The 18062-nt window shown below is 47.4% G+C and overlaps 1 protein-coding gene across 1 annotated transcript; it reads right to left on the bottom strand.

Moving 5' to 3' along the window:
* Window positions 1-8768: 8768 nt before the first annotated feature.
* Window positions 8769-11155, bottom strand: LOC121835864. The gene is made up of 2 exons (XM_042290398.1): window positions 9637-11155; window positions 8769-8962 (listed from the first exon to the last, which is right to left on the bottom strand). The coding sequence occupies exons 1-2, from the start codon at window positions 11153-11155 to the stop codon at window positions 8769-8771; spliced, it is 1713 nt and encodes a 570-aa protein (XP_042146332.1).
* Window positions 11156-18062: the final 6907 nt, after the last annotated feature.

Here is an 18062-nt window from a genome sequence, read left to right as displayed (position 1 = left end):
TCATCACCTGAGCATCTTCTCCGCTTGCAAGGGCTAAAGCTTCCGCACCAGCTCTTCACTGGGGTTCCGAGTCCCCGGGGGACGCTCCCTTGTTTTTCATCTTGTCGCTTTCTGCGACAAGTGGACAAGTCCCCTCAGAATTTCCCGTAAGCTCCGAAGCTTTCCTCATTCGTAGACCTTCTAGCTGCAGTAAGGCCTCATCCTCCCACATGTCTGCACTATTTTGTGCCTCCTCTGCAGCTTCCAGCAGCGCTATCATTTCCTCCAGGTGGTGGCATTCCGTCTTTATGTGTGCCATTTCCGTGGAGCTTTCTTCACTCCACTGTTGTTCCTTTCCCGAGGCAAAACGTCCCCACTCGCCTTCGTTTCGTTAAACAATCTCTTGCCACTTTTGATCTTCTGTCAGGTCAGCCTTTTCTGCCTCGGGCAAACCGTTGAACAATTCTTTCAGTGCAATCCCTTCTAGTCCTTCAGCGTTTCCAATCTCTTGCACCTTACACAGATCCATCTCATCACCTTGCACTACGAGAGTTATTTTGAAGGAACTTCCATGGCCAAGAAATAATGAGACTGGGTACTCACTACCGGCATGTGTTTTACCTAGTAATGACTCGTTCTAAATTACACTTCAGTGTATCGGCATATCTCTATCAACATTCGCGCATCTCGGACTTCGTAATATCAGGACATTAGAAGTATCCTGGCAGGCTCGCCATTGTCACGGTTCCACCGGGGATGTCGTGAATGCGATAGATGCGAGGCCGAAAATGAATAATTTACAACACATTATATTTACAAAAGGAAGAAGAAGATATAACGGAAAGCAAAGGAGTATGTACACAGTAAAAAGGGAAATAATACACACACGCTTAAGCGCATCTACATTTGCAAGAAAATAAGCTGTTCGGAGCGGGCCTTACAGTTTGAGTTCGTTGCGTCGACGAACCGAAGTGACTTGCCAAAGGCAGCGAGGGTTCTTGTCTCCTAGGCATCTGAAGGGGAATGTGAAACTGTCGCCGCGACAGCTTGTGCACAGCAAGAGTCGGGCGCGTCCTGGAGCGTAGCTATGGACCCCATCCAACGCTTCCTCCCGGTTTCAGTCTTCGATTATAACTGCTTCGCCATCCTTTTTCTCTTTTTCTTCCTCTTCTAACATCGTTGTCTCACGCGGCTTCATCTTCTTCCTTCCTGAATCTTCAATTTCATTTTATGTCATTTCTTAGAATCATGACACAGGGACTCTAAGAAAACCGATTACATCGTTCTTTTTTTAGCGCCATAAAACGTTGTGTAATCATAATCATGACATCAATGGGACTACACATGATTGCATTGAAGTTCCCATTGGGTGTGTCTTATACCGCACAGCCAATGTGTGTACACAAGTCAACTACCTCTACAGATAGTTGACTTGTGTACAGTCAACTATCTCCACAGCACACTACTGCTAGGCTGAATCAGATAAGTGTCACACTTGCCGAGCTTGAAATACAGTCATGACCTGTACGAAGGTGAAAAAGCAGTCGTCGACTGCTCAGTACTGGGAGCATCATGTAGCAGCTGACTTGATCTCCTTTTCCAATGCCTTGCGAGCTAAGTGTGGTAAGTCGTCTGATAAGGAGAACGTCACCACGGACAGCACTGAGCAGTTGATACTCATCTGCCTAGCTTCATATGGATCAAGTCTCTACCTCGCCGAAGTAGCCAGTGTGTGTGTAGCACGGAACGGCAGTATTGAAATCTTAAGAGGATGAAAGTTCAGAACCGGCTTGGTAAAGTTTGACATTGCAAGTATGCCCACGCAAATTTCACTTTCTAAAACATAAAAATGCATTTCAAATTGTCACTCAGGAAAAGCTGCTCTTACAAAGCTATATATATAAGGCAGCTTACCATCAACAACCTTTGCAGACAGCCATGATCCTTTACCTCGGCCTTGTTGATGCTAGCTTCTGTTCGGCGAGGGCTGCACTAAGTAGAATGGTGAAAAATGTGCTGTAGATTATGTGAAACAAGCAAACAAAAGCAATCCTAGCATGCAGAATTCGCTAGAGCCACTGAGAAATAAAAATCATAGGTTGGGTCAATTATGTTAACGCAATATACTTCAAACGCGTACCATGAGTGCCGGCAAGATATTTGTTGCTTCAATCTAGATAAGCTTGTAAATTTGCATGCCAAATAACATATGACTTAACAGACAGACAGACAAAGAACTTTATTGAGGTCCTGAGAAGCTCTGCCCTTAGGGCAGCACCGCGGGCCGCTCCCACGTGGGGACGGGGAGGCCTAGCCTCACCGCCGCATCGTGGGCTCTCTGGACAGCCCGGAGTTGTGGGAGAAGCTCGGAACTCGTGATGGCAGAGCTCCACTCCTCCTCGGTGACTTGATTGGGCTCCGTAACGAGGGGCACCGCCAGAGCATGTGATCCAAGCTGCTGACCGACCCGCAGTCCGGGCAGGTAGACTTGAAGGTATCCGGATCAATAATGCTGAAGAAAGCTAAACTGGGATATGATCTAGTCTGCAACATTCTTAGTGTGATTTAATGCATTAATGTGTCATTTAATGCGCAAAGTGTTTTGAATAAACTTACAGATTTCGAGGCAATGCTCCTTGATTTTGACCCCCACGCCACTTTGATAACCGAAACATGGCTGCACTCAGATATACAGGACAGCGAAGTCATTCCGCCGACACACAAAATTTACCGAAACGATAGACTGTCACGTGGCGGTGGCGTTGCCATTGTCCTGAAGTCCGAGTTAGGCGCGTGCCTACTACCAGGCATTCCTAACCACGAAAGTTTGTGGTGTCGGGTTGATTTTTACGGGAATAGCCTTGTTCTAGGAGTAGTGTACAGACCGCCTAATGCCTCACCAGTGTTCCTTGAGCAATTATACGACTTTCTTGGGTCTTTTCGTAATGATCGCGTACGATTAATCATGGCCGGTGATTTTAATTTACCCCATATTGACTGGTTAAAAATGAGATCAGCGGGAGCACACGCACGTGATTCAGAGATGTTGCTTGACTGTGCGTTCTCGAACGACCTGACCCAGATAGTGACATCGCCGACAAGGATCGGCAACACGGCGCAATCTATTTTGGACCTGGTCTTCGTTAGTCCACTAATATCATGGTACACTATTGACGTTTTAACAGGGTTGTCTGATCATAAATTGCTGTATTTTACTTCCAACTTTTTCAAAAACGCGGAACTTGGTGGTGTAAAAAAATTGATTGTTAAAAATTATAACGATGCGAGTGATGTTGATGTGCTCGACTACTTGGAGACACACCTCGATGATTTCTGTGAGGAAGGCGACTTAGAAACCCAGTGGACTATGTTTAAAAACATTTGCAATTATTGCATTTCGCAGTATGTACCCAGCAAGGTAAAACGCACAAGAAGGAACAACCCTTGGATAACAAGAGAGATTATTCAACTTAAACGTAAATTGCAACGTAAAAAGCGAACTCACAAGTATGGGACATCTGAACTTTCTCAGATAAAAGAAGAATTGAAAGAAAAGATTTCAACTTCCAAGGAGTTTTTCTTCTCGCAGTCTCTTATCAGTGTTCTAAAGGAAGCGCCCGCTAAATTTTGGAACTTCTTACCAGGAACAAAAAAGTGTGTTGAGTGTTTAAATGTTAGTGGGATTCTTGTCACTGATAAAACCGACATGGCAAACGAATTCAATAGGTACTTTCAGTCCGTATTCAGCCCCCGTTCGGCAGCACAGCCAGAGAGCATCTGTGATATGTCGTCGGCCATGCGGGACCTTGTCGTAAGCCGGGAAGGAATCTTTGATCTTTTGCTTCGGCTAAATGTTAAAAAAGCGTGTGGGCCGGACAATGTGCCTAACGAATTCCTTCGACGCTATGCTGAATGGCTGTCGCATTATTTGTTCGTCATTTTTAATAACTCACTAAAACAAAAAGAGATTCCTTTTGACTGGCGTCGCGCTCGTGTTGTGCCAATTTTAAAAAGTGGTGATCCTCAGTGCGTTTTTAATTATCGCCCTATATCCCTTACTTCTGTTTGTTGTAAAACACTGGAGCACATAGTGTGCAGGCACATTACTGATTACCTGGAAAAAAATAACCTCCTTACCAGTGCTCAGCATGGCTTCCGTCGAGGGCTATCAACAGTGAAACAGTTAGTAACAACTCTGCATAATTTTGCCCTTGCTCTAAATAAAAGAAAACAAGTCGATGCCATCTTTTTAGACTTCGCGAAGGCTTTCGATAAAGTACCACATCATAAACTAGTGCAGAAGCTATACGCAATCGGAATTAAAAACGACCTAGTCCAATTCGTTCAGTCGTACCTTTCAAACCGCTCCCAGTTTATCGAAATAGACAAGCAATCTTCAAGTCAGTTATCTGTTTCATCAGGTGTTCCGCAGGGGTCGGTTCTGGGACCGTTATTGTTTCTTATCTACATAAACGACATAGTTGACAGCATAGATGACAGAGTTCGGGTTCGGTTGTTTGCAGACGACTGCATATTGTACAAAGAAGTAGAAACCCATAATGACCAGCTAGCTCTCGAAAATAATCTTCAGATTGTCTATGCGTGGTGTGAACAGTGGCAAATGCCGTTGAACTTGGATAAATGTACATTACTAAGGGTTACAAATAAAAAAACTGTACTGGACTTTCCCTATACAATTAATGGCACTCAAGTTAAAGAAGCCTCTGAAGTTAAGTACCTTGGGGTAACAATTACGAGTAGTTTGAACTGGAATGCACATGTTGCCAATGTTTGTGCTGCTGCGAGACGAGCGTTGTGGTCCCTAAGGCGCAGACTTCCGCTGGCACCCTCCAGTGTCAAGCTCTGTGCCTATAAGACTTTGGTCAGGCCAGTTTTAGAATACGCGTGCGTAGTCTGGGACCCGTGTACACAAAAAGCCATAGACGAATTAGAGAAAGTTCAAAGGCTAGCTGCGCGATTCATATGCAATAGGTACCGCCGCTTAGACAGCCCATCAGAAATGGTAAAATCACTTGAATTGGAGTCTTTGAGATCGCGCCGGAAAAATTTCAGATTGAAGTTTTTGTACCTAATGAAGAATAATTACTTTAATTTTGATTCATCACCTTACATAAAGCACGTCACACGCCGAAATACACGCTTTAATCATGGAAGTCTTTTAGAGCAATACCAAAGCGCAAACAACATTTTTAAAAATTCGTTTTTCCCAAGGACCATAATAGAATGGAATTGCTTAGAAAAAGACACTGTTGATAGCCCTACCCCTGATGGATTTTTTTCGAAATTGCGATGATATATGCTATTTAGTATCAGTGTTGTGTTGAAGAACGTGTGTGTTTGCGACTCTGCCATCCCTTCCCCTTTCTTTTCCCCCCACTCCTGCCTGGGCCCCAACGGGGCCTGCAGTATTGTGAAATAAATAAAATAAATAAGATTGCCTGAGACCTGGAGAGTTTACCGTGCGGGGGCGGAAAAGTCCGCCTGCCCATTCGATAGTGCGTGGTGACTTCGTTAAAGGTGAATAAGATGTCTTTAAATTCCACGTAGCCACCCTGCAGATCGGCGTCCTTCCCGGCGCGGAGGGTTAGAGCGCGCGCCCGAGAGTTAGCAGTATCGTTGAGGTTGGTAAGGGAATCTAGCTGAGAATCGAGATGTGCCGTAAACCAAGTAATGGTGTGCGGGGAGATAATCTTATTGCCAAGAATTTTAGAGGCTTCGTCAGAAATGGAGTTAGAAGCAAAGCCCGAACCGCCGATCTAGAGTCTGTGTAGATGTGCGATCTACTATTGTCCAGGAGGGCGAGAGCTATGGCCGCCTGTTCGGCCCTCGAAGGAGTAGAATCTTTGAAGGATGCGGAATTGAGGATCAAACCCTGGTGATCGATGGCAACGGCAGCGAACCTGGCCGAGCGGCCATACTGTGCGGCATCCACGAATCAAGCCGAGCGAGGTTCGTCCCTAACCTGTCTGAGAAGCGCGACGGCCCTGGCTCTGCGTCGGCCGACATTGTGCTGTGGATGAAGGTTACGAGGAAAAGGAGAGGTCTGAATGCTGGCCCTTTGGGCGTCAGAAAGCTGATGTCGCCGCTCCGCAACGAGCGTGGGGTTGAGGCCGAGTATGGCCAAAATCTTCCTTCCGGCCGGCGAAAACGACAGCCGAGCTATCTGGGCAGTTTCCTGTGCCTCGATGATTTCTTCCAGGGTGTTGTGAGCCCCTAGCTGCATGAGTCGCTCGGTGCTGGCCTGCATGGGAATGCCCAGCACCCTCTTTATGCTCTTTCGAATTAGCGTGTCCAACTTCTTTTTCTCGTGACCGTGCCAGCAGTGCATGGCCGCCACGTACGTGATGTGGCTCATGAGGAAGGCGTGAAAAAGCCTCAGGAGGTTGTCTTCTCTGAGACCTCCCCGTCTGTTGGAGACTCTGTTGATTAACCTGATCATGTTCTCCGTCTTCGTGGTGATTTTGTTAATCGTTCGACTGTTACTGCCATTCGACTCTACCAGCATGCCAAGCACTCTAAGGACGTCCACCCTGGGAATGGGATTACCGGTACTCGTGTGGATCGTTATGTCTACTTCGGACAGTGGCATCCAGCCTTTTGGTTTGGGACCCCCCCTTACAGGCCTGTATAGGAGGAGCTCCGACTTGCTCGAGGAGCACTTAAGGCCCGTGTTGGTGAGACAGTGTTCTGTTTGGTCAAGGGCTTCCTGAAGGGCAGTTTCGACCTCGCCCTCGCTACCGCCGACACACCAGATGGTGATGTCGTCGGCGTAGAGAGTGTGATTGATGCCTTCAACTGTGGAGAGTTGTTTAGATAGCTTGCACATGGCAATATTGAATAAGAGCGGGGAAATTACCGCACCCTGTGGCGTACCTTTTGGGCCCAGCTCCACGGGGTCGGACCTAAGATCGCCAATCTTGAGCGTGGCTTTCCTGGATCGTAGAAACGAACTAACAAACTTGTGAAACGTGTCGCCCAGTCCGAGCTCCGAAATGGAGTCCAGGATGTGCGCGTGGGTGATGTTGTCGAAGGCTTTTTCTAAATCGAGGCCTAGGATAGCCCTGACATCCCTCGTCTTCCTGTTAAAGATTTGGTGTTTGAGTAGCTTCATTGCGTCTTGCGTAGACAGGGACGGGCGGAAACCAATCATGTTGTACGTGAAGAGATTCTTCCCCTCGATGTGCCTTGATATGCGGTTGTGTATAACGTGCTCTGCCACCTTGCCCACACAGGACGTAAGGGAAATGGGTCTGAGGTTAGCCAGCCCCGGAGGCCGACCGGGCTTGGGGATCAGGACGACCGTCGCCGTCTTCCAGGACTCCGGGACGGATCCCTGCTCCCAAATACGGTTTATTTCATCAGTGAGAAATTCAATGGAGCCGTCTTCCAAGTTTCGGAGCGCCCTGTTGGAGATGCCATCGGGGCCCGGGGCCGATCTACCGTTGAGGTTCTGGAGAACTTCCCTGACCTCGTTGACGGTGAAAGGCTCGTTGAGCTCCAGGCAGGGGGGGGCCCTTATAGGACGGGTAATCCGCCGGGCTCGAGGTGCCGATAGGTAGGTATTTGTTTGTCAGCACGTCCAAGAGGGCGTCTTCCGTCTCGGACTGCCTGGCCTCGTGGAGGACTCTGCTAATGACCCGATTCTGATTGGAGTTGGAGTTGGACTCGTTCAGCAGGTGCTTGAGTAGATTCCACTTACCGCCGACTCGCATTTCACCATCGACCGAGTTGCACACCTCGTCCCATTGCTGTCTGGTGAGGGATTGGCAGTGGTCTTCGATGGTTCGGTTGAGCTCTGCAATCTTCTTGCGGAGCCTGCGGTTGAGTCGTTGCCCCTTCCACCTGTCGAGAAGCGCCTTTTTTGCCTCCAGAAGGTTTGCGAGGCGGTTGTCCATTCTATCGATCTCTAGGTCCGTCTGGACCGTCTTTGTCGCCGATATGACGTCCCCTTTGAGCTGTGTCGCCCAGCGCTCCAGGTCGATAGACGAATCCTGGATCAGTGCCCGCTCCTCTCTGCTCTTGCGAAACTGATCCCAGTCCGTGATGGTAAACTCTTTAAGCGGTTTGCTCTTCACGTTTATGCAAGTGGCAAGTATGTTGTGATCACTGCCTAAAGCTTTGTTTAGATTGTGCCAAGGCACAGCCCCGACGTTCTTGACAAAGCTCAAATCCGGCGTGGTGTCCCTCGAACATGAGTTGCCGATCCTGGTAGGGAACGCGGGGTCCGTGACGAGTGTGAGGTCGTGATTTGCCGCTGCCTGCCACAGGTCGTCTCCCTTGCGCGTTGCTCGCGAGTAACCCCACGCTCGGTGCGGGGCGTTGAAGTCGCCGGCAACGATGAGAGGGGAACCACCGGCTTTACCAGCTGCCCTGCTAAAAAGCGGTGCGAACCTCTGTTTTAGATCCTTAGGTGAGCTGTAGATGTGGAGTATAAAGATGCTACATTTAAGCCGACCACTCGGAATTATTTCAACAAAGGAGTGCTCAACCTTGCTGGAGTCTAAAAAAAGATCATGCGTAATGAAAGTGCATTTTTTGGAGACGACCGTACAGATGCCCCTCTTTCCTTCACTGTGAACGACGTGCGATTTGTAACCCGGTAACGTGACCGCGTCGGAAAGTGTTTCCTGAAGTAGAATGACGTGTGGCTTCTCCGGATGAGATCTAATGAACTGTTGGAGGACAGCCCTCTTGCGCTGAAAACCCCAGCAATTCCACTGCCAGATTCCAACTGCTTTAAGATGAGCCTCCATGACTGGATATGCCAGTTAGCCTATCCTGTACAATGTTACAAGGTGTAGCCGCTTGGAGGTGTTGGGCACCAAAAGATGCTGGGTTTCCGGTCGAAGAAGGCTCATTGTTCGCAAGAGCACAAAACTCCATCGTCCCTCTCCTCGCCTCCAAAGTCCCCTGGCCTCCAGCGCGTTGAACTTGCCGTCAAGGACATCAACTTTAGCGTTAAAGGGGCACTGACACCCCAAAGGTCGTATTTATTTTTATTGTCTAAAACGATGCAGGTTGCAGTCATAGACACGCAAAAAAAACCGCATCGCGAAAAAAAAAATTTCCCGCGCGCCCGCGCGCCTTTTTATTTTTGGCGTTTGATTTTCCCGCCTCTCGCCTCCTCGCTTCTTTTGATCGGTGACGTCAAAAATCAGGAAATTTAGAAGCTTTGCAGGCGACATCTCTATAACATTTAATTACGGCAATCCTAAAACATGTTTTTTAACGCAATTGCGAACGCACTACGGCCCTTCTTTTTGAAATACCAAAAATCGGGAGTTCGTTGTGGTGCCGTCTCCTGGATTTGTATCCTCCAACGGAAAACAGGCGACACCGCTCAAAACCGGTCCGCCGCAACGCCGCCGCTATCTCCTTTCCTCCTCGCTTTGGGTCGCCATGGCAACAGCAGGGAGTGGTGAAAGGAAGTCGACTCTCAGGTCTCCGCAATTTTTGACGTCAAGGCACCGGCGCCGATCGCGCGGGAACTTCGAATTCGGCATTTGGAAATTGTTTTTTTACTTCACAAATACTGAATTCCCAAATTTCAAATTTTGAGGGTAATGTCCCGGCATCGTTTTCAATCGTTTGGGATAATCAAAAAAATTTGATTTTGATGTGTCAGTGCCCCTTTAAGCATCGCAACCGCTTCGCTGAGTGATTTGAGCATAACCCTCATTTCAGTCTGAAATTCCTCTAGTCCCTCATCGCAAACGGGCTTCGTTAGGGCCCTTTTTTTGGCCGTACGTGCCTCGGAGGGCGCCTCGACGGGAACCTCCATGGGTGTTTCCTCCCTGGCGGGTTTCGGAGCCTGCGGAGACGGCGAAGCCTTGCACTTGCGAGCCGACCTTAATTCTGCCATCTCTGACCTGAGTTGTTCAATAGCGCCCTTCAGCGCCGCGTTTTCTTTTTCCAACTGTACGAGTCTGGTGTTGTGTTGCCCAGGCGGCGTAGCCCCCGTTACTTTTGTCGGGGATCCTTTGACGCGATCGGCCCATCCGGTCTCCTGGGCAACAGGCTTCCGGATGCGAACCGCCGAGCCCCTGGAGTGTGAGTGGCCCCCGGAGCGAGAGCGGCCCCCGGAGGTAGCCCGCGGCAGTCGGACCCTGGATCGCCCTCTCGAGGGCACCCTGGTTATGCCCGGCACCCGGGATCCACTCCAGGCCCGGGGTGGAATGGCCGGTCCAGACAGCGTGCCCATCGGCGGAAAATCCTGGTTGTAGTCACGTCGTTCTTTTCTTCTCTGTCTTACGATGTAAGGCACTTGATATCTTTGCTTACAGGACTTGTCGGCCGTGGGGTGAGGCCCCCCGCAGAGGGCGCACTTCGGTGAACAAACATGTTGGTCGCTTGGGGAATTTACTCCGCAGCCCCTGCAGACCACGTTTTCGGGAGTCGGGCATACGTCGGCTCGGTGACCGAGCCTGCCACATGCGTAGCAGACCTCCGTTTGTCTTCGGTAGAGCGTGCATCTGAGCATACTGAGGCCGCACATGACGTGGTTTGGCACTTTGAGACCGTCAAAGAGAATGACGACTGTGGTGGAATTCTTGATTCTTCTAGCTTCGAGAGCCTTGGGGTTCCTCGGCTGTATGATGAGACTTCTAAGTTGCTCGTGATCTAATTCCAGGTCGATGTTTCTTATGATCCCCTTGCACGTGTTGTCGGGCGCAGCGAGGCAGGAACTGACCTCGTAGATTGCTGAGCCAATGGAGATGGCTTCAATCCCCGCACAGGTCTTGGCATTGTGTTCTGAAGGTGTGCTGACCACCAAAATGTTCTGCATGGTGTTGGGGCAGATGATGTCTTCCGCAGTATTCGCGAAAGGGAGACCCGCCGCATTCACGCGAGCCTGGGCGACCTTGACTTGACTAGCATTTTTAACGTTTAGGCCACCCCGAGGTCGGACGATGACTCTAAAGTGCTCCTTCGGCAGGCGAGGCATTCTCGAGGCAGCTACAAGGCGTTTCTTCACGCTGGCGGGAGTGCGGGAGCCGCCATTGCTACTGCCACTTGGTGTGTTGGCGGGCTGCTCGCTCTCGGCGGGCAGGCACTTCTGGGAAGATTTGCGCTTGGTAAACGCCGACTGCCAACCGGCGAACTGAAATTCTTCTGGAGAAATGTCTTCCCCCTCCACTGCAACTTGCATGGCCATCTTAATCAAAGCAAACGAGGTCGCACGGGAGCGAGCCCGCCGAGCCTCCACCGGGACGGTAGGCCTATGGTGTGAGGCTTAATGCGTCCGCGGTGTGGTCGAGCAAAAAGTATCTTGAAAAACTGGCAAAAAATCCACCCACCGTGAAAATTTCGTATCGGCGTGGTCTGGACGACTTTAGGCGTCGAAGGACACAAAAATCACGAAGAAAATATCAGAATTTTCGACTGAAAACAGTTCTAGGTTGATCGAAGAAGCAGGGCGCCGTTGCTACTGGCTTCATCCTCTTCTTTTTCCCATATGACTTAACAGCTGAAATATATTTCGATGGAACTACATAAACCGAAGCCTAGCACTGCAAATACCGTGCTATCTAGTACACCGTAGATAGCACCATATTTGCAGAGCTAGTCTTCGATTTTGTAGATAAGTAGAATCGGATTACAGTGCCCCCCTTACAAAGACTGAAGCAAAACAAGTATAAAGTTTGACGTGCCACTACAACAGAAACAACGGTATTGCGATCTCGTGGAGATCAGAGTCCGGAAGAAGTGTGACAGGCTTCGGCACAACAAATATGCCAATGTCATTATTCATTTTTGCATGTTCTACGGTGACAGTGCTGGAAAACAATCACACACCAAATACTCAGAAAGGCAAGCCAGTCTGGACTACATACTCTTTACTACACTACATATGTAGACCAGACTGGCAGGTGAATGATTGTTTAAAGGAGGATTTTTGTAACACCCACCGAGTCGCTGCTGGACATTTGAGAACCCACTGTCCGGATTGTGGTTTTGTAGCACATTTTGTAAATTGTTCCGTAATAGTCAAGACTCGAGGCCCATTGACAAGAGAAATAATGGAAGCGCAAATAATAGAGCACATGAAGAACAAGTGTGTAAGTAGTCCGTTTATATTGCTGTCGACCAAAAAGCTGCGATTGCTAGCTCAAGAATAGCAGTGAGGGAGGGGGATGACTTGTAAGGGCTTCCTATTTTCGTTTATTTATTTTTTTTTTCATTTCTTTCTTAATCTTTTTTCTTCTTTTGTGTTATCCTTCGCTTTTTTCCTTGTATTTTGTGCTATTTCTTCTGCTTATCACGTTCCGGAAAGTCAATCCAGACGTTGAAGAGAAGTACGAAGCATTCGAATACACGAGAGCTGTAAGTTCAGCGCGTGTGTTTGTCTTGCTGAGAATCTGGCGTGCGATTGTTTCTCTGCGCTGTCACCGTAGAATATGGTTCACCAACTCGCCCAAGCATCCGCTCTATTATTTCTGCAACATTAAAATGACTCTGAAAGTGTGGGCACCTACAGGGTGAATTCATGCAAGTCTTGCAAGTGTTGAATTGTAGGTACAGCGCCCTGCTTGTGTCCATCTCCGATATATGACCGAATACCATAGAGATCAATACTGCAAACTTTTCCGAAAACGAATAGGCGCGGTGGCGAGCGGCAGGAGTGGCGGTGTTCACCCCTCTCGGCGTTTGTTCGTGTTTGTGTGTTGCTAGTAACAAGCGCACCAATGAAAAGGCTTCAGCCATTATTGGGAACACTAAATAAACAAATACAAAATACGAATGCAACACACACATCAATACTGGATGCAAGTGGTGGCGCACTTCTGTGGATATTTACACAGCGTGTAGTTAGTCAGCCATTTTAAAGTTGCGATGAGTTGCTCGCCGTAGATGAGCAATTTAGCCAGTGCAGTACGACTGCTAGCCTGGGGTCTTCAACCTGCACCACGCAGTAGCGATACACGACCACACGCCGGTACGATGCTCATCCATATCGAAATGGGCAGGGGTGGGGATTGAACCTAGGATCCCTGGGTTCTGCAGTGCAAGCTTTCGCTCCACGTGCTCCCAGCAGGTGTGCGCTAGCCCAGTCGGCCACCGATCCCCCAGCGCAAGCAACGCAACGCGCTTCGGTTGCAAACTCAGCATTCCACTTACGAATGAAATGCGCAATTCCCCTACAGGCTTTCATTCCATGTGATTGGCATCATAATTGCTAAATGCCAGCCCATAAATACAGTCTCTGTTAAAAACAATCCTAGCAGCAATAATCTGCTATTACATAGCTCAATATATAGAGCACCTTACCGTGAACAGCCTTGGTAGTCTTCCATTAAGCCAGGACTTAGCTGAAGAGACTGTCATTCTGTGTCGTCTCAGGACACTCACATCAGGATGGCGAAAGTGAATGTCAACGTCTAATTGGGAAAGGCTGCAGTAAGTATAAAGATGAAAGCACAGATTAGAATATACGATAAAACATATCATGGACCAACTTGAAGAAAGTGCACAAAAAGACAAGGACAAAAGGACAGGAACACGTAGGACGCAGACGGGTGCACATTCGCAACTCGATTTATTGAACCCAAAAAAAAAAGAAATAAGAAGATGAGAGAAATCAGAAAGGTTTTGCTCGGAGAATTTTAGCTTCAGGAACCAGCGCGTGAGGCAAAGATGTCAGGTAGATTGTTTTACACACACTCTAGAATTAACAACAGCCTTCCCATGTGATGAGGTGCTAAGTTCATTCTCATTGAACATCTTTAAATATAGCACACAAAAAAATAAGGAATTAAGGAAAGGAATATATACACTGCATACGAGTTCAGACTCCCAACACACATAAATTAGAAAAGAAAAAAAAAAGAATATGGAAGGAGCTTTAGCAAAAGCTCGAACAGGTCCAAGTGGAACATGCCAATTCACCCATAAGCATAAGACTGTAAAAACGATTTCCTCGGCAGCTCAGGTAACAGACGGATGTGCGGACACATTGGTCACCCATACTACGAATAATAAAGGCCTAAAATAATTATCTTGTATGTTTTTGTTTTATAGGATTTGCTAATTGTTCACGTTTTTTCCTAAGGATGACATACACGAGCAGTGTAAAGAGTGCATAGCTAGGTTACAATCCGTCGTAGATTTTGGAGAGAGAATGAGCTATCTTGGATGCATTAGCCATCAATCTGTTACCCTAACTAAAAAAAAAATATGTTTTTTTTTTAATCTGTTCTTGCTAACGGGTAAATCAGCGCGTTCCACTTGAGCCTGTACTCGAGCTCCTTCCGCATTTTTTATTTCTTCCTTCTCTGATTTATGCAAGTTCAATCTGCGCTTGCATGAGGTCTACGTGTTACTCTCCTTCTCTCCTTGACTTTTTGCGAACTATTTTTCAAGGTGTTCAATTAGTACCAGCTCGCCACTTTACTACAAACATGCAACAACTAAAAACAATCGCAACTTACACCATTCGCTAAAGGCAGTACCAAACGAAACAAACAGGGATTGTGTGAGGTATGTCTAACACTATATACTTACACTGAACAAAACATAGATACCAAAAACTGGCGAGAAACTACTTTAATTCAGGACATGCTTGTAAATTTCCCCAGAAGCTTGTGTTTAATACTTGATAGCCTCTAAAAAAACACCAGTATGAAGACAATAAATGCTTCACCATTTGAAGCAGCATCAGTGTTTCTGGAGGTGTGAAATTCATTGCACGTGCGTTGGATCATATGAAACACGTGTACAGCAATCGATCTTTAGAGCTCGACATTTCGTGAGGAATAAGTGTCGGCGTCAAAAATCATTTCGCGGGCACACATTTTTGCGATCGGAAGTGGTGTGCTATGCAGTAATCACCGTGGGATGAATTCATGGCGGCACATATTTTCGGCAATTATTTTCTTATTACGGATCGTGAAAATGAAGTCGGGGTGGCGGAAGCTACGGGCTTGCTCGATTAATCAATCGCTGCTTTTTGTTGGGTCAGGCTCTCAGCAGGCAAGTACGGAGAGTGGCGTCGGCGATGCAGGGGCACCGCACTCTTCCAGACATTCTAGTTTACGAGTAAACAATACGGCGGAGGGAGGCAATCAAACCGGAAGGGCGCCACGAGAGCGCACGACCAGACTTGTACGTAATCCGTTCCAATTAATGAAATTACGTGTAATCCCTTACATTTATCGGTAATTTAGTAACGGAATAATTACATCTTTTCTAGGGTAATATTAAAGTAATTCCGTTACATTTTTTACGTAACGGATTCCTTGTAATCCGTTACTTTTTTTTCAGGCGCCGGCCCCCCTCCCTTTTAAAGAAAAGGTCGTTTTTATTTTGGCAAAGTTGAGCGCAGTGACACTGTCACGCGCATTGACCAGAGCAAAGGGAGGCTTGGCACTCTTCAGTTCTGCAAAGCCTTTTTTTGCAACACCAAGCCCCTGAATCCATTTTCCTTTCAGACCCTAACAACAATGTCAGAAAATCCAAATAAGCATTTCTACAAAAAGAAAAAAAAAGGGGGGGGGGGGAATTATATCCGCTTTTTTTAGTGTCTGTTTTTTTGTTTGTTTTTTCTTTGCGATCGAAGGCGTGAAGAGGTGGACACCAAGTGATTGTATGCCTCTTCGAGAAACTCTAGGCGTTAAGTGCACAGACAGGAATTAATTATGCCCTTCTCGGTTGTAGTAACTACGACCATTTTCATAATGTCACAACACGAGACAACGCTCCGTCTGCCCTAAAATCCACTAAAAGGGATGTGATAATATGTGAAGGTGTTATTGCCACAAGCATACTCGTTCATTGCTCCACACTTATCATCTTCTCTTAAGAAACAGGATGCATTTTTTTCTGCTTTTTTCACATTATTTGAACCTGTTTTGAAAGCTGCTTACTTTTTTGTGGTCCAATTTCTAGGGTTGGCCCATTTTATTTGTGAATTTCAGCCAGGTTATCCGCATCTCAGCCACCCTTTTTATGAGTCAGCTTTTTGCGATAACTCCAAAAATAATACTTGTCTTCCTTTTTTTTTCGCTGTTTGTATTCCAGCACGACGGGTCTTTACAAATAAATGATAAGAGATCTTTACGAATGAAACATAATGGTGGCTGACGTAGACTTGAGATTCTAGGCTTGAGGAGAGAGTGAAACTCATGAGTGGGGAGCCATAATGTGGCTCAGTTCTCTGCCCTTCGCTGCCCGTGGCATCAGCGGAAGTCTATCTGGAGAAAACCGGAGTAAACTGCAATCGGTCCGTGCTCCGTGCGTTTTTGAACGGCATCAAGAGAGGTACACACGGCAAACGTGGATTTGCATTTCCTTATTTTAACCGGCGTTCTGATTTTCTTTTCTATTACTTATATTTATATATTAAAACGTTTTCTTATTCACCAACGCGCCTCAACCGAGGCTCGACCTGTTCATAATCAAAGGAAGAAGAATATCGAGGCAAACCTTAAATACTCTTTTATTATCACCTTTCTGTTACCAAGTCTACTAAAACTCTCGAATCTCAGGCAACGGCTGCAATTATGAAGCTTTGCCCTATCTTCGAGCTAAATAGTACTTCCATTGCTTCGCTGAAAAAGCTCAATGCAGAGAATTAAATATTCGTGAGGCACAATACAACACTCCCATCCAGTGACTCAGTTCAAATGGTGCTCAGCGTGGCAGTCGACATCTTCGGGCGGCGGAGAAAAGCTCACCGGAGAAAAGCTCACGGGAGATAAGCACACCGGAAAAAAGCTCACCGCAAAACCGGCAGATGCGGAGAAAAGCTCACCGATATTTTTTAGCTTAGCTTGATTCTGCGTCAAACGTGTCAATTTCACACAATTCGCATTCGTCACTTCATTAAAAATAGTCATATTTTTTGCATTGGGCATATTTACCAATTCCTCAGAAATTAGTAATCACCCATTCTATAAATTAATGCAGCCGCAAGCATAAAATCAAAACATCGTACACCGATAAAAAAAGTAACAATGTATTGACAGCTGACAGCACGCCGTCGGTAGCTCTGTCAGATAAAGAGGTTTGTTCTTTGCGAGCTATAATGAATAGCGGTGTGGAAACCGGTCCAGCTCCAAATATTGTGTAGTGCCTAAAGCGCTGTTCAAACAGACTCGGAATACGGAACCCGCGAGCCGGAACGCGTACTGACGTAATCACTTCCGGCTCCCGTGTACGGGAGCTGACGTCACAGCGGCTCCCCAGGCAACCAATCAGCGGCTGTCGTCAAGCCGGGTCGTCGCCCGGGCAGCCCGGGCGCGCGGCCGGCGCGGTGCAATCCGTCTAGAGCGGCACTCGCTTTGTTTCGTGATGGCGTCGTCTCGGCAGGATCCCGGCTACGAAGCTCGAATTGCCTCACTTATGAACCTGTGTGTAGTGAGGTGCGTCACAAATGCAAGAACTATCAACTGGCGTCGGCTGACTACTTTCGCGGCTGCGTGTGAGCAGTACCTACGAAGCGTGAAGAAAAAGAAGAAGCGAAAGGCCGTCCGCGAGCTCCTGAAGCCTCGAAAAACGCTGGTATGCCACCATCGTAAGACAGATATTCGAAGACCCCGACGGCCGGGAATTCTTCGAGTGCTTCCGAATGTCACGAGCCAGGTAGGGAGTGCTGTTTTTTATTTTGGATTATTTTCGTGTTATATATCAAGTGGCGTTCCACATGGGCCCGCGCGTCGCTCGCAGGAATACTCACCTGGAGCGTGCGCTCCCGCAGTGAAAGCACGTTTATATCATTTTTAACGCGGCAGGATCACGAGAGCAGCTTTCGTAACAGTCACATGCTTGTCAAATTTTACTGCGTCTGTGCTATAAAAATATAGCAATGACATGCACTAGAGAGCCTTCATGTGCGCTTTGCTAGGGTCATGCCACCCTTTGTAATACCACTCGCCGACAAACCAGCAGCCATTTTGTTCCTCGGCGATAATCCGTGGGGCTTATAACCCTCCCGGAAACAAGCACCTTATCTCAGAAGTTCGGAGCCGCGTTGTGGAAATCACGGAGGGAGGATTAGCATTTTCCCCCTCGGATGGGATTACCGATGAACACAAAGGCCACTTTCCGGCGCACGGGGAAACAAT

Source organism: Ixodes scapularis, unplaced genomic scaffold, assembly GCF_016920785.2.
Source record: "Ixodes scapularis isolate PalLabHiFi unplaced genomic scaffold, ASM1692078v2 PGA_scaffold1__304_contigs__length_218370807, whole genome shotgun sequence".
Taxonomy (NCBI): Eukaryota; Metazoa; Arthropoda; class Arachnida; order Ixodida; family Ixodidae; genus Ixodes; species Ixodes scapularis.
Note: the sequence above shows the minus strand (reverse complement) of the source record. Positions and strands in the feature narration are given on the sequence as shown.